The 11,617-nt window shown below is 35.4% G+C and overlaps 2 protein-coding genes and 1 pseudogene across 2 annotated transcripts; 1 reads left to right on the top strand and 2 right to left on the bottom strand.

Annotated features, from left to right (window-relative positions):
- Nucleotides 1–278: 278 nt before the first annotated feature.
- Nucleotides 279–3,902, bottom strand: LOC133198483 (putative nuclease HARBI1; annotated as a pseudogene).
- Nucleotides 3,903–6,535: 2,633 nt separating this feature from the next.
- On the top strand, nucleotides 6,536–9,850 carry LOC133198385 (uncharacterized). Its single transcript, XM_061334511.1, has 4 exons — nucleotides 6,536–7,120; nucleotides 8,870–8,937; nucleotides 9,189–9,356; nucleotides 9,579–9,850. The coding sequence occupies exons 1-4, from the start codon at nucleotides 6,912–6,914 to the stop codon at nucleotides 9,848–9,850; spliced, it is 717 nt and encodes a 238-aa protein (XP_061190495.1). The 5' UTR covers nucleotides 6,536–6,911.
- Nucleotides 9,851–10,195: 345 nt separating this feature from the next.
- Nucleotides 10,196–11,124, bottom strand: LOC133198284 (putative nuclease HARBI1). Its single transcript, XM_061334423.1, has 2 exons — nucleotides 11,013–11,124; nucleotides 10,196–10,617 (listed from the first exon to the last, which is right to left on the bottom strand). Exons 1-2 carry the CDS (start codon nucleotides 11,122–11,124, stop codon nucleotides 10,244–10,246), a joined length of 486 nt encoding a protein of 161 aa, XP_061190407.1. The 3' UTR covers nucleotides 10,196–10,243.
- Nucleotides 11,125–11,617: the final 493 nt, after the last annotated feature.

The following is an 11,617-nucleotide window of genomic DNA, read 5'->3' as shown; positions in this document are numbered from 1 at the left end:
TGACTTTACATGTGTAAGCACTTTTATGGAGTAATCGTTTTTTTTATAATAACTAAATGGGCCTAGATTTCACGTCTTATTGGATATACAGTATGTTAATTAATTCATTTTCATATTTTAATAGATTTCCATGTTAATCACTCAGAGTATTTGCCACTTGTTATGATGGCATTTTTTTAAGAATGGCATCATGAAAACAACACATTAATTATTGTAATAAGCATTTCAATTCCTTTTGAATTGTTGGCTTTAGAAAATATAGAGAATTGTACTCACTTTCAGAAGTAATTCAAGGCTATATGGTCACGTACAGTTTTGCCATCACCTCCCAAGTCTTCCGCCTCATCCCACTCATCATTTATGATGATGTCCGCATTTGGCAGAATGTCTCCTCGCATAATACCGATGTTGTGTAAGACACAAGAGGCAATGATGGCAACACAGGCCCTCTGGGGTGATACTCGTAATTCAGTGTGTAGACATGAGAACCTACTCTTAATGATGCCAAATGTCTGCTCTATCAACACTCTTGTCCTACAGTGGGCAGTATTAAACCGCTGCATATGAATCTCAGATGGGTTCAGGTATGGCGTCATCAGGTAGGGTTTAAGGGCATACCCTGAATCTCCCAAAAGTATTCCTTGTATGTGTCCTGCAGTGGGAATTAAGTGAATTTCTATTATGATGATAAATTGAATTAAGGCCTTATTGTTTTTTTCCTTATGTGATTTTCAAAAAAGGTAAAATTATATGCTTGTCATTAACTTTCATTGTTTTTACAGTCAAGGTATACGACCTATAGCTAGCATGTTTGTACAAACAGAGTTTTCTTATAAATATAGCAGAATTCCTACTCTTAAAAATATTTGGAAGCATTTAAGATTTTCAAAATATATTTTTTTCCAAAACAGGAACAGATTGAATGATTTTAAATTTCAATGAAAAGGATAACTGAAATAAAAAAAAATCATTTAATAAGAAATGCAAAACTGCAATTCTCAGACAAGAATCAAAGAGAAATTGATAGTCATAACAAGGTACCATTTTCAAATTCTCTACATAACGCAGACTCTTTGAAAATTCTGGAATCATGAACTGATCCTGGCCATTTAGCCACAACATTTGTGATGGAAAAATCAGGGCCACATATCATCTGCAATAACATAATAGATATCATGGTTCTTGAATCTATTGTCATATCTAAGGACAAATTCTTAACGAAATTTACAAAGAGTCACAGCTACAAATATAGCTATACAACAAGTAGTACCGGTACATCTTATGTATGCAATGACCTGTATAGCTATAAAAACTTCATTTAGAAAATAGATAAACTGCATTATTTGGAGTATCAAGAAAATTGATCATCTAAACTATCTGAGATTTAGAGGAAGGGAACTATGCTTAAAATCTCCATAAAAGTGTGTATTTTCCTTAAAGGAGATGGGTGAACAAGGCGCGCAGAATGCCTATAGCTTCAGATATATAAAAATCATAATCAGTTTGTGAATTTAGTATTTAGAGTAAAGTTCTCATTATTGAAATTTATGAAATAAATTATGTCGTATTCGTGGGGTTCGAACTCTGGCAATATAAATCTCGAGTACCGTTTTCCTTTGAGACTAACACGCTCACCATTACGCTACACAGCTCTTGACGAATTGTAGCATTTAAATCATGTTTGTGATATGACTCTTGACTAAATGGGCTTCAAGTATTTCTCGTAAAGATGCGAATGTTGTGTCATAAAAGTGTATTTTTAAGGTATAGTGGGTGTTTGCTCCATGTTTTTGTTGACAAAACGCAAACTTTGAAGTTAAACTTTGAAAAATATGGAGCAAAGACCCACTCATATCGAAAAATTCTGTTTTAGTATGAGAAAATGATCCTTTTTGCCATCTCAAGTGTGTGTATGCAATTTCATAGGCAAATAATTTCAATCTTAGTGAGATTTTTGCAAATTGTGGAGATTTTACATAAAGTATACTTTAATTTTAGATGAAATATCAAAGTATCAAAGAAGATTTTGGTTTAATTGAGATTTAATTTTTCACCTTCATGCTTGTTGCACTATATTCACTGTGCTCGCCTTGTTCGCCCATCTTCTTTTACTTTACATGTAAACCCAAACAATAAAAAAAGTTTTAAATATAAGTTTTAGATTACATAACTTGTATATTACCTTACATTTAGGGAATGGAATCCTTTCCTGTTTATAAAATCAGCTTCATTATCCTTTGGAGCTTTTATCTTAATTTGAGTGCCATCCACACACCCAACCACATTTGGGAATCCTATGAACCAAATATAGTTCATTTAAGTTAATTCTCTCAAAACCACGATGACGTAAAACGGCACTACATGGTACATGGACCAAAACAAACAAACAAACAAACAAAACAAAACAAAACTACATACAGATAATGCAATGGTTCAAGCAAGAAATTTTTTCAAGCAAGAATTTTTTAGCGTGATTCTAGTTCAGCTAGATAGAGGGAAAGGAGACCAATGCAGTTTTCATTTTTTTTTCTTTTTTTAAAATCTGGCCTGAAGTTTTAACATATTTAGCAGGTAAGTTAAAAAAATCATATTGTTTGGCTTATAACATAATTTCCAGTTAATTTTTTCCCTCAGATACCTAAAGCATTACATTACATTCTATCGGTAGATGATTTTACACGCAAAAAAAATTTCATTTCAAATAAATTCAGAGTAAATTAATAGCAACTCCATTTTCATTAACCTGTCCTACTTTTTTGTGCACCCTGTGTAATATAATTTCAAAATCGATTATTATTAACTTCTGTGTTTTTATGTGGTAGCTCAGTCGATAAATGCTGCAAAAAAAAGGGGGGAGTCGTTTATCCTTTATTGACTTGTGCTCCGTCACTGAATACTGAAATGGGGGAGGTTCCCTAATTATCCTCCTGTTTTTTTGGTAGAAGTACATGCATCATTCAATGAAATACTAGTCGTCTGCCGCCATTTGCGTTTTATGCCCATTTAGATTTTATCACATTTTTAGAATGGGTTTGAAAAAATCACTTTCTACAAGATTTATTTCCCCTTGTGGTAATTCTTTTATCAATGGAGTATGGATGGAAAACAACAACTACCGGGTATACAGAGGATGCCGATACTGATCGATAACGAAAGGTAGATAAAGATATATAATTGTTTTTTAACTTCAATGCATTTATTAAGATGCTTATTTTATTAAGTAAAGGGGAAAACATACAATTTATTGTGCGTTATGACATATGTGCACCCATTATTTAAAACATAGACAGAGTAATTTCGCGTTGAATGTGAAATGATAGTTTGTATTTCATAAAGAGGGTGTTAAACACATGTACCTGCAATATCAAAAAATCTACTCTTGAATGCAGATAGGCCCATAGGGAATTTAATGTACCTCTGTGCGAAACTCGCAAGCAAAGGTACACACACGGCGAGCGGCTCTTCCAATCGAAGACTTGGCGATTCCCAGTGGTTCACCAACGAGATTATAAAATGAGCCAGTGGCTAGGAATCGTAGGGCTACCAGCACTTGTAAAAGCGGGGGAAGGGCGGAGTTTCTCTTTGTTGGTCTTACAAGATCATCGTACAACGATTCCACAAGGAAGAGGATGGTAGCAGGCCTGAAACGGTATTTAATATAGACCTCATTCGGCTCCAAATCCTCCAGTGGGTTACTTCTATCCTTGAAAACACGTGGACGTGGAGCCTTTCTCTGCCTTTGAATGATGTTGAAAATATTCAACCTCGCTGCCGAAGACGCCATATTGAAAGTGAGATCACAAATTAAGAAGTTAGACACCTTTTAAGTTGGCTAACTTTTTGAGCTCAAGAGTGAGACCAAACTAAGAAACTGAGACTGAGACGACAATTTTTTATGGCACACCTAACTTGAGACTGAGACAAAAATCTGAGACCGTCTCAAATTCTGATCTCAAAAGTGAGCTGGCTAAGTTTTATGGCCCCGGAGCCAGGTGAGGCAGAAATCTAAGATTTGAGGTTGAGATTTGAGCTGAGATTTTTATATGTTGGTGACCCCGAAACCTGGTATAACAGATTTGAGTCGGTTAGTAATCTGAATAAATGAGACGAACATGAGAAATTACAACAGTTGCTGCCTAGAATACAAGGTAAGGCTGCTGAATTTGTCTATGGTCAACTTAAACCCTCAGTAACCTCCAAGTATCAAGTCCTCATTCAGGAGATGAAAGAAAGGTTTGATGTCATAGACACTACAAAAGCCAATGTGACCCAGTTCAGTCGTCGGAATCAAAATTACAGAGAATCTGCCGAGGAATATGCAACAGAATTGAAGCGCCTATATGACAAAGCATATCCAAAGAGAGGACTAGAGACCAAGCAAGAGAACCTGTTAAGGAGATTTCTGATGGGGCTACATAACAACAATGCCAGAATACATGTAGAGCTGAACAAGGAGCCAAGCACTATTGTGGAAGCTGTTCACCATGGAGTGCATTACTTTGAGGCTACTCGGAATACAAACACAGGGACACATCAAGAGGAAGACCGTGATAGATACCAGCAGACAAGACAAGTGAAGTCAAACAACAGGGACCACCAGGAAAATGACCATGATGTGGGACAGAAGCAAAAACAGAAGGAAACTGGACGACAAGGAGAAAAGAAAACTGAGAAACTTAATCAATCAGAACAATCAAACAAGGCAGGAATGGTATGCATGAATAAGCAGGACTTGGAGGGAATGCTTAAAGATATGTTGGTTGGTTTGAAAGATCAAATGCAGAACTCAAGTGACAAGAGTCAGTTCTCAGGAAAGCCTAGTTACAAAGAAAATAAGAGGGAAATAGTTTGCTTCACCTGTCAACAACCTGGTCATATTTCCAAGAATTGTTCACAAAGGGTGAACAGGAGATCTAATGAAAGCCAAAGAGGATTTGCATCTACAAGACCAGAAAATCAAACTGCTTTCAATACCAATGTCAGAGACTTTATTCCTAGAGAATCACAACAGTTAAACTGCAGCGGGTCGGCTCGGTAGGCCATGAGCAGACCCCAGGTGATGAAACGGGCCTATCTAAATTCACAAGTGGATCTTCTCAGATATCAGTGGGTCATTGTAATGATAATTTATTTGAAAATGATGTCAAGTGCAGCTGAGGTCGAGATTAAGGACTCGAGGACCAAAGGTCACTCCATTGGACATAATGCAGAGGAGGATATTATGACAGAGATGGGAGATGGAGTGGGTCAAGGTGAAGGAGTCCAAGATCAGGATGGGGAAAGCTCGGATGTCACAGATTCAGCTGAGGTCGAGATTAAGGACTCAGGGACCCAAGGTCACTCAATGGGACATAATGCAGAGGAGGCCATTATGACAGAGATGGGGGATGAAGTGGGTCAAGGTGAAGGAGTCCAGGATCAGGTAGGGGAGAGCTTGGATGTCACAGATTCAGGTGAGGTCGAGTTTAAAGACTCAGGGACCCAAAGTCACTCCATAGGACATAATACAGAGGAGGCCATTATGACAGAGATGGGGGATGAAGTAGGTCAAGGTGAAGGAGTCCAGGATCAAGTAAAGGATATTTTATCTGATGATCCCACCAGTAGGAAAAGAGTGACAGAGCCAGATTACCTCATGCAAGCTGAACAACTTTCCATCAATAAACAGCAGCCAAGAACTGATGGGATCTATTTAAGGGGCACACTAGAAAATGTTAAGATATTCTTCACCGTAGACACGGAAGCATTGAAGTCAGTAATTTCCAAAAGAGTCTATGACAAAATTCCGGAACTGGAAAGACCAGTTTTAGAAAAATGTTCACCACTAACTTCCGACAATGGAGACCCACTTGTTGAATTTGGAAAGGCCCTTTACAAGATAAAACTTCATACTATTGAATTTTGTTTTGAGTTTATTGTTGCAGATATTCAAGATGAAGGGTTAATTTGAATTGATTTTTTGATGTACAATGACATAGGAGAGGCAGAGATCAACTTGAAAGCAAATACTTTAGAGCTAGGACATGAAGTACTGCCAATTATCAGAATAGGATCATCCTTATTGGTGCGCATGATCTTACTGGCAGATAATTACAACATTCCTCCACTCAGTGAGAAAATTGTTGATGTGTATGTGCAACGCTGTGAAAAGGGAGATAATTCATCACATTATCTTATAGAACCAATTATCAATTTCTTGGAGAAAAATCCAGTTATGATGGCAAACTGTTTAGTTGATACAAGAGAAGAGGTTACTTGTAAGGTAAGAATTTTAAACCCATTAAGCAGCGCTGTTCAACTTTACCAAGACACCTGGATTGGCAAGGCGGAGGAAGTGGAAGACGTAATCCCTATACCAGAGCAAATAGACCTCATCAATAGGTCAGACCTTCGTCAGGTAAATACTGAAAAGACTCCTAAATAGATTCCAGAACATTTACAGGACATGTTTAACAAAGCCTCGGAAGACAAGAGTTCAGAAGAAATAGAGTTGATAAGGAAAGTTTTATGTACATTTTCAGATATCTTTTCCAGGCTCCGGGGCCATAAAACTTAGCCAGCTCACTTTTGAGATCAATCTAAAAATCTCAGATTCCGGGCTTAACTTAGACCGTCTCACTTTTAGTGTGCCATAAAGGGAGACTGAGCTCATTTTAAATTTTCTCACTTGAGACAGAAACTGAGACCAAAACCGAGCAGGATATCGAATGAATTGTGGGATATTGTTTACATGTGACAGTGCCACGCCCACTAGGAATTGCGCAATAATGAAAAGTATTAAAATAAAATTTAAAATAAAGACTGTTTTTTGTTCTTTATGCTTACTATATGTTAATTGTTACGTCATTTTTAATAATTGACGTCACTGACGTCATCAACGTTAATTAAAGCAGCAGGCAGCACAAAGAAACATGGCAGATAATGATATAGAATTTCTTTTGACAAAAAATGATGAGGAAAAAAACGTTAACGAACCATACTGGAGTAAGCTAGAAAAAGAAATATTATACGAGGAAGCAAGTCGGCGGGTAGGTGTTTTGGACTCAAAGTTTAAAGGTGCCCAGTGCGGCAAAGCAGAGAAAAATCGCGCCTGGGAAGAGATAACAGCAATTGTCAATGCGTAAGTACAAAAAATTCTTTGAAATATCTATGAAGAATAATCAAAATAATACTTAATATAATTTGCAATCAGCAAATTTTTAAAAAGAGGGATATTTTATTTAGCTGATCCATTTTAGCGAAAAAGAAGTTTGGAGAATGGGAGTTGGTGGGGGTAGTACTCATAAAAAATATGAGCTTTTTATGATAAAAGTTTGGGTATGTGATTTGATAATTTAAACCATTAATATATAGTGTACGTTGTCACGGATTCCGTCACGTTTGGGGGGGGGGCTAAAAATATTTTAAATATTCTGTTAATGCATAATTATTTATATACTCGATTGTTTGTTTGTTTTTATTATTATAAATTCGGAGAGGTGTTTTTCTTAAACCTATTCTTCCTACCCCCCCCCCCCTCCCCCACATAAAATCCAAACATTATAATACACGTTAACAAACGTGAACACTGAGGAAAAATATATAAAAAGAAATAGAATTATTATAATTATTATGGAGGACAGACTTACTCGTTAACCCGTAAGATACAAGTATGTTTAATGAGTTACTCATTTTGAAAATTTCGGTAAAATTGAAAGGTATGCCAAGTCCTGTTATTAGAGTCAGCATGCAGTTGCTAATTCGTAACAAGATAATTCGGAGAATTTCTATCCCCTGTTTAAGGAAAAAAGAAGAGCATGCTCAGATTGAGAAGGGGGGGGGGGCGACCCCCTCCCCCGCATTTGCAGAATTATTAAATGTATGTACTAAAGCAATTTAAAAAAAATGCCAATATGGATATATAGATTTGATTGCTTTTTCTTTAAAATGTGTACAGAAGATTCTTTTTATATAAAATATTTATCACACTGTAATAATGATTTTATGAGAAAGTTTGTACACGCCATAACTTCTTCATTTCATATGCTAAATACTATCATTCAGTAAATCAAAAAAAAAAAAACAAAACAAAACATAATCATCCGGGATTTGAACCCAGAGCCTCTCACATCCTAAGCGAGAATCATACCCCTAGATCATTGAGGAACTTTACTTTCCAATGAATTAAATGCAAACAGTAGGTCACATATATATATACATGTACATGTTTATATCACGTTCTACATTGTCAAAATTTTACACAAAACATAGTGTCTAGTTTAGCCTTTACTAAACTTTTTGACCTCAAAATCAATAGGCGTCTCCTTTAGGCCATAGGGAGTTCTCATGTAAAATTAATTGCAAAAGCTCAAAGGCTTCTTGAGATATCGCGTGGAAACGAAAGTGTTACAGACAGACAGAAATACATACAGACGGACGTATTGGACGACAGAGAGACCGAAATTAATATCCCCCACTTTCAGCCAGGGACAAATATTGGGCTATTACAAATTCAATACATTGTTTGTTAATTTTGTTTTCGCTACATATAATTTCTGACATATTCTCACAAGAGTGTTGCATTATGTAATAAAATATATTTTTTATTTACTTTTGAGAGAGTAATTTAAAAAATAATTGAAATATACAAGCTGCATAAATTACATAACATATCTATCATTCACCGTTCTATTTATATAAAATAAAAGAGAGACAACTCTCTTTGAAATAGGACTCTGGGGCACCAGACAGGGTATTGTTCTTTTTATAACACCCCCCCCCCCCCAAAAAAAAATGTGACGACATTTTTCCTAAAGAGATAATACATTAATGCAATTTCCATAAATTTTTATTCTATAGTGTAATGAAGATATTTGTCATACTTATTCAGAAAGGGGACCACCAAGAGAAGAACAATGAAACAAGTGAAAAAACAATGGTCAAACATGAAGCAACGAGGTAATCATTAATTATTTCTTTAGTCTGCAAAAAAAATTGATAATATTTTTTGGCATATACCGGTATGTTACACACCTAGAGGGAAAAAGATGGGTTAATCAAAAATAAAAATGATGGAAAAGGGGGTGGGGATGGGGGTACAAACTTACCTGTGGTTACATCTATGATATGAGCTTTCAGTCATAATCAAGAACTTTTAGCATTATATCATACTTGATTTTATTATATTCAATTATTGCCATTTTTTGCAGCTAAAAAACTGAATAGTCAGGGGAAGTATCCTGTAACAGGTGGAGGTCCAAAGCCTCCCTCTCCCTCCCCAATAGATGAGGCTGTGCTCTCTCTCCTATCTGGACGACCCTCCCTGGAGGGTGTTGAGGGGGGTTTAGAAACATCTACACAAAACATCCCAAACTTATGTCAACCAAGTAAACAAAATCTTAATGGAAATTAAAATAAATAAAATGTATTTGTTTTAATTTTGCTGAATAAGCTAACAATACACTAACATTGCGAATTTATGTACATACATATAGAGGCGTATTATATATTTAATACCAAGAAATAGAATTTCTATCAACAAAATTTCGTTATGTCAAATTTAGAACAACAGTCAGTGACCAACACAGAGATGAACGTAGACGAACCAGGACCATCAAGCTGCACCACAGCACAGTCCACTACTCTCCAGACAGAGACATCTCCTAAAGATACATCCAGAAAAAGAAAAAATAACATTAATGACATACATGTAGAGGTTTTATTTGCTGAGAAAGAAAAACTCAAGTTAGAAATGGAATATATCAAACTAAAAATAAAGAAAGTGTCATCAGAAATTGAGCTAATAGAAATGAAAAAAAATTCTCTGATGACATCAAGTTGTCTATCTATTTCACAGTTTACAGAACTATGAATAAATTCAATGTTGAAAATTTTAAAGTTGAAGCAGATTCTCATCTGGTCAGACCTGATAGGAAAACAAATGCTTTGAACATGTTGACTGATAAAAAATTAATTAACTTAAAAAAGTTCAATTTTACATGTGTAAGCATTTTTAAGAGGTAGTAGTTTTATTTTATTGTAACTATATGGGCCTAGATTTCATGTCTTATTGGATATACAGTATGTTAATTTATTTTCATTTTTTAATAGATGTCCATGTTAATCACTCTCAGTATTTATCATTTACTATGGTGTGTATTTTAAAAGAATGGCATCATGAAAACAACACATTAATTATTGTAATAAGTATTTGAATTCCTTTTGAATTGTTGGCTTTAGAAAATATAGAGAATTGTACTCACTTTCAGAAGTAATTCAAGGCTATGTGGTCACGTACAGTTTTGCCATCACCTCCCAAGTCTTCCGCCTCATCCCACTCATCAACTATGATGATGTCCGCATTTGGCAAAATGTCTCCTCGCATAATACCAATGTTGTGTAAGACACAAGAGGCAATGATGGCAACACAGGCCCTCTGGGGTGACACTCGTAATTCAGTGTGTAGACACGAGAACCTACGCTTAATGATGCCAAATGTCTGCTCTATCAACACTCTTGTCCTACAGTGGGCAGTATTAAACCGCTGCATATGAATCTCAGACGGGTTCAGGTATGGCGTCATTAGGTAGGATTTAAGGGCATACCCTGAATCTCCCAAAAGTATTCCTTGTACGTGTCCTGCAGTGGGAATTAAGTGAATTTCTATTATGATGTTAAATTTAATTATGGCCGTATTATTTTTTTCCTTATGTGATTTTCAAAAAAGGTAAAATTATATGCTTGTCATTAACTTACATTGTTTTTACAGTCAAGGTATATGACCTTTAGCTAGCATTTTGTACATACAGAGTTTTCTTATAAATATAGCTGGATTCCTACTCTTAAAAATATTCGGAAGCATATAAATTCAGATTTTCAAAATGTATTTTTTCCAAAACAGGAACAGATTGAATGATTTTAAATTTCAAATGAAAATGATAACTGAAATAAAAAAATAAATCATTTAATAAGAAATGCAAAACTGCAATTCTCAGACAAGAATCAATAAGAAATTGATGGTCATAACAAGGTACCATTTTCAAATTCTCTACATAACGCAGACTCTTTGAAAATTCTGGAATCATGGACTGATCCTGGCCATTTAGCCACAACATTTGTGATGGAAAAATCAGGGCCACATATCATCTGCAATAACATAATAGATATCATGGTTCTTGAATCTATTGTTATATCTATGGACAAATTCTTAACGAAATTTACAAAGAGTCACAGCTACAAATATAGCTATACAACAAGTAGTACCAGTACATCTTATGTATGCCAGGACCTGTATAGCTATAATGACTTCATTTAAAAAATAGATAATTTAGAATCATTAAACTGCATTATTTGGAGTATCAAGAAAATTGATCATCTAAACTCTTTGAAATTTGAGAGGAAGGGAACTAGCTTAAAATCTCCATAAAAGTGTGCATTTTCCTTAAAGGAGATGGGTGAACAAGGCGCGCAGAATGCCTATAGCTTCAGATATATACATGTAAATACCACAAGTTGCTGTCCTTTAAAGGAAAGGGGGGGGGGTTCGGATGTTGTAACCCTATTTATTTTTGCAGAAAGAGAAAGAGAGAGTGCGTTTTTTTCTGCAATATAGATATTTTTACGTCTAGTATTTTCAATA

The sequence above is a fragment of the Saccostrea echinata genome, unplaced genomic scaffold, assembly GCF_033153115.1.
Source record: "Saccostrea echinata isolate AGI-Se365-2 ecotype Australia unplaced genomic scaffold, CSIRO_AGI_Sech_v1 ptg000001l, whole genome shotgun sequence".
Classification (NCBI taxonomy): domain Eukaryota; kingdom Metazoa; phylum Mollusca; class Bivalvia; order Ostreida; family Ostreidae; genus Saccostrea; species Saccostrea echinata.
Note: the sequence above shows the minus strand (reverse complement) of the source record. Positions and strands in the feature narration are given on the sequence as shown.

Coding starts and splice junctions, on each gene's coding strand:
- LOC133198385 (XM_061334511.1), top strand. CDS start 6,912: ATGGCAGATAATGATATAGAATTTCTTTTGACAAAAAATGATGAGGAA. Junction 7,121..8,869: donor ATAACAGCAATTGTCAATGC/GTAAGTACAAAA, acceptor ATACTTATTCAG/AAAGGGGACCACCAAGAGAA. Junction 9,357..9,578: donor ACAAAACATCCCAAACTTAT/GTCAACCAAGTA, acceptor AGATGAACGTAG/ACGAACCAGGACCATCAAGC.
- LOC133198284 (XM_061334423.1), bottom strand. CDS start 11,124: ATGATATGTGGCCCTGATTTTTCCATCACAAATGTTGTGGCTAAATGG. Junction 10,618..11,012: donor ATGTAGAGAATTTGAAAATG/GTACCTTGTTAT, acceptor TTCCCACTGCAG/GACACGTACAAGGAATACTT.